This window comes from Misgurnus anguillicaudatus, chromosome 13 (genome assembly GCF_027580225.2).
Source record: "Misgurnus anguillicaudatus chromosome 13, ASM2758022v2, whole genome shotgun sequence".
Classification (NCBI taxonomy): Eukaryota; Metazoa; Chordata; class Actinopteri; order Cypriniformes; family Cobitidae; genus Misgurnus; species Misgurnus anguillicaudatus.
This window is the reverse complement of record NC_073349.2, coordinates 8627501-8631508: the sequence shown is the minus strand read 5'-3', so window position 1 is coordinate 8631508 and position 4008 is coordinate 8627501. Positions and strand designations below refer to the sequence as shown.

General features: G+C 34.9%; 1 protein-coding gene across 2 annotated transcripts in view; it reads right to left on the bottom strand.

The window, feature by feature from the left end:
- Positions 1–577: 577 nt before the first annotated feature.
- The window catches only part of spo11 (SPO11 initiator of meiotic double stranded breaks), a 35220-nt gene continuing 31789 nt past the window's right edge, over positions 578–4008 (bottom strand). Inside the window, exons 12-13 of one of the 2 annotated variants that reach the window (XM_055188300.2) lie at positions 1629–1741; positions 578–1443 (exon numbers count right to left, since the gene is read on the bottom strand). In XM_055188300.2, the coding sequence (XP_055044275.2) occupies positions 1324–1443; positions 1629–1741 (233 nt within the window). In that variant the 3' untranslated portion in view covers positions 578–1323. The remainder of the gene's footprint in view (positions 1444–1628; positions 1742–4008) is intronic. The other variant, XM_055188301.2, reaches the window with a different exon arrangement.

Genomic DNA, 4008 nt, shown 5'->3' with positions numbered 1-4008 from the left:
TGTCACTTTCTTGGTATAGAAAACACGTTTTTACCGAAATTTGTCAAAATGGATTTATTGCTCCCCTGAAGCTATCTGTTTAAAGCAGTATGCAGCAAAGCAGTTTACCAAGTTTGAGAAAACAGTAAAGTTACTTAATTTCTATTTGCTTTCTATGTGATTTTTAACTCTGCATTTATTCCATATTATCTAAAGGAGAATAAAATGGCAATAAAGTGTATATTATATAAAAAATATATGCTAATTGAGAATATTAAGAGAGTAAGCTCTTAGGCACTGTATCAGGAAAGAAAGCATATTGTGTCAGATGGGATCTAAGGCAAAAGCAAAACTGCATTCTGTGAACATATTATGCACTCATAAAATTTGGCAGTTAATGTTGTAATAGATGTAAAAAGATTAGTTACTTTGTTCCTGTAGCTCAGTTATAGCCATGGATTAACAGCACAAAAGGCTGTGAGCTTGATTCATACTGATAAATGAAAAGACTGAATGCACTGAAAAAACATCTGCATAAATGTAATGTAAATGTGCTTTGCATAATGCAAATCAACACATAAAATGATATAGTCCACTATAACTTCATTTGAATTTAATGCTTTTCAGACATTACAACATTAACAGACAGTGCAGCAAACAATGTTGTGCCAATATAACGTATCTTATAAATTTAAATGATAAATTAAACATTTATAACAGAAAAGACTATTTGACTCTTGGTCAGTACTGTCTTTTGCAATTCTTCAGTAACATTTTGTAATTTCTATAGGCTATGTGATATTTTGTGTACATACAGTACTTGTACATATGACAATAAAGGACTCAACACTTTGAGAAAACTAAAGGACGCTCTACAGTGACAAACACCTCTAAATGTATAAACATTTAGGCTATTGCTTTAAACTTTGTTTTGATCTGAATTGCAAAGATAACATTTTAGCCTGCATTAGGCCTAAATAAGCAGCGCTGCCTGTCGCTAAAGACTCATTGCCCTCATTCATCCTAGTTATGCAAAATCATTTTATCAATAAAGTAGCGTGTTCAAAACCATACAGCAATACACCAGCAAATATTTTTGTAATTACTTAAATAATTTAACAAATTAATGAATCACGTGTATTTTTTACAATGTAACTCAACTGCAGTCAGCCTATTAACGAAAACGTTTTATTTATTCCGTCCCATTATATTTCGAAATTTTATAAATGTAACATTTCAAACCTGTAAATCTGAAACTGTAAAACAATAAGTGTATAGCCTACTGCATACTTGATGTGCTGAAGCTGCAGTACAACTGATATTCCAGTAGATGGCAGTATAAGCTCATATCCAGCCTCCATGACGCAGTTTGTTTGGTAGGTAGACTCTCGTGAGGAAATGCGGGGCTATAGATGCCAGGGCTTGTATCTCAGCCTTCTGCTTCAGTCTCTGCATTGTGTTCATCTGTAAAATTACACAAACACATACAAAGCCATGCATATTTCATAAATAACCTGCTGTTGTATTTCTGCTACGCATTCGTTTATTATGTGTCATACACAGGGACATCTGTGAAAACTTGGTTCTTTTCTCCACTTTCTTTATTATATCATAAATACAAGTATTTTCTGAATAAAGCAATATAGCACCTCTCTCTCCCACACAGGTTGGCAGGGAATGTAGGGTCTGTTCAACAAGCTGTTGATTTTCCGCTCATCTGCCTGAGAAAATGGAATAATGGCCTTTTCTGGAATCCTATACCTGTTAAAGACATATACAGTATACACACATGAATAGGCTTAAGCCTAGACTTACTTAAACGTTAGTGTTTTCTTGATCGATCGATTTTAAAATATAAAATATATCAGTGCATTACAAACTTATTCTTCAAGAAAACTTATTAAAACTTTTTGGAATCATACAAATGTAAATATAGGAACTGTTTATTTATATACATCTTTAAATTAACCAGCTTTAGATTTAGCAAAAAACAAACAAACAAACAAAATGTTCTCTTGGAATTTTATCAACCAGCTTCTCGACCTCAAGGTCACCCATCACCCCGAGAGGCATTTCAAACATTATTGATGGAGTTGACATCTATTCTGAGCTGCTTTCTCTAATTATTCGGTTCAAGTACAAGCACTTCAAAAAACATTTTAAAATAAAATTAAAAATTTCTAAAGAAAGAAATGTTGACACAATTAAATATTCATTTTTTAAATGATTTAGTCTTAAAATATAATTTCAAACATTTAAAGGGATTGTTCATGGAAAAATGAAAAGCTTGTTATTATTTACCCACCCTGTGGATCCAAACCTGTATACATTTCTTTGTTCTGCTGAATACAGAGGAAGATATTTTGAAGAATGCTTGTAACAGATCTTGTGCACCACTTATCTAGTAGGAGAAAATAATATGAACTTTCCCTTTAAGCGTACGGGTCATTCTACGAAACGGGTGCCATTTCCACTTTGCAATTGTCCAAATTTTCATTAAGAACAAACTAATTTTTTTTTACTTGCAACTTTAAATATTATGTTAATCCTCCAAAAAAACATATTTTCCCACCTCAGGCACAAAATCCTTAATAATATTATCAATTTTATTCTGGCAAGGGAGTCTTTTTTTACCACCCCGTCACGGACAACATGTATGCCATAAGAGTAATAAAACAAGAAAGATATTTTTAAAATCTAATGTTTTCCTATTAGTAAAATGTCCATTTTTTGGAAACCATCAGTAGAAAGTCTGTAATTAAATTTAAATAATTATTCTTAGTTTTTTAATCCTGAAATATTAATTTGACATTTCAATGGCCTCATTGTTTCTACTTAAAAAACGAATACACTTAAAAAATACAAATAAAGTTACATTTATTTGATTAGTCCACACAACAAGAACATCATTCAACATTAATTAATGGAAAATTTATTTTCTTTTACATACATTTTTAACAAAATGACCCTGTTACGGGGTGGTAACTGATGTCGCGGAGTGGTTCACTGTGACAGGGTGGTATGGACAAAGTGTGTATATGCTATGCTTATTTAAAACTTTATAAAACTGGGGAGGGGAAACATTAACATTGGAAATTTAACTGAAAACTTTGGTCATGCTCTGAAAAACTAAAAAAAGAGCATCATTACAGTGACTGGGAGAGTCGCATCCACACATCCCTTTGGATTTCCATGTGGCGGGATGTCACAGGCTTTGGTGCTTGTATGATTTCGAGCACATCATCGAAGAGATACCACAGCAAGTCATCTTTTGGAGGCCAGAAGAACCTGTTGACACCAACACGATGCATACACTTTACCAGGGCATGCGTTTCATCTGTCTTCATGATGATCCCAGGATAAAGGTCATTGTCATATTTAAGCATGCACCACTTCCCAATGAGATCTCCACTTTCCCAAGCAATTGCTTCAGTTGGCACCTTTTGGGCTGTCATGTTAAAACTGAAATGATGTGTTGTGAAGCATTGACATATCAGCTGCTTTTGCATGGAGCACATGCAACTTATTTCCCGGTAAAGGATTTCTCCTGGAGTGGATGTGACCACTTGGTGGGTTTTCATTGTGGATGGCACTGGTGGAATCTTGCCTGGCATCTTTTCCATTGCCTGCTCAACAGCTTCAGATGATACATAAAACATCTTAACAGTTGTAGATGTTTCAGTAAGGGCCTTATATAGCTCATAGGCATCGGGTATGTTGCGACCGTTGGTCACCAGCTTGTCCGCTGTTCTTTTCAAGGTACCCCTAACACCGTCAGGGGCCCCCTTGCCTTGGCTTGCCTCAAAAAAGTTCCATGTTCCACCTTTTAGACCTCTTCTTGCAAGCTCTGTGCTGAAAAGGAAGAAATTTGCTTTCTGTTTGTATTGAGTACAAGGCCCATCACTCAGAAAGTGTAGAACAGATACATCTGGGTATGTGGCTTGCAGATAATTCAGCACCGGTTTCATGTGTTCCCATATAGCTGGGGGGCTTTTGTGTTTGGAGGGTGACACTGTGCTAAAACAGATG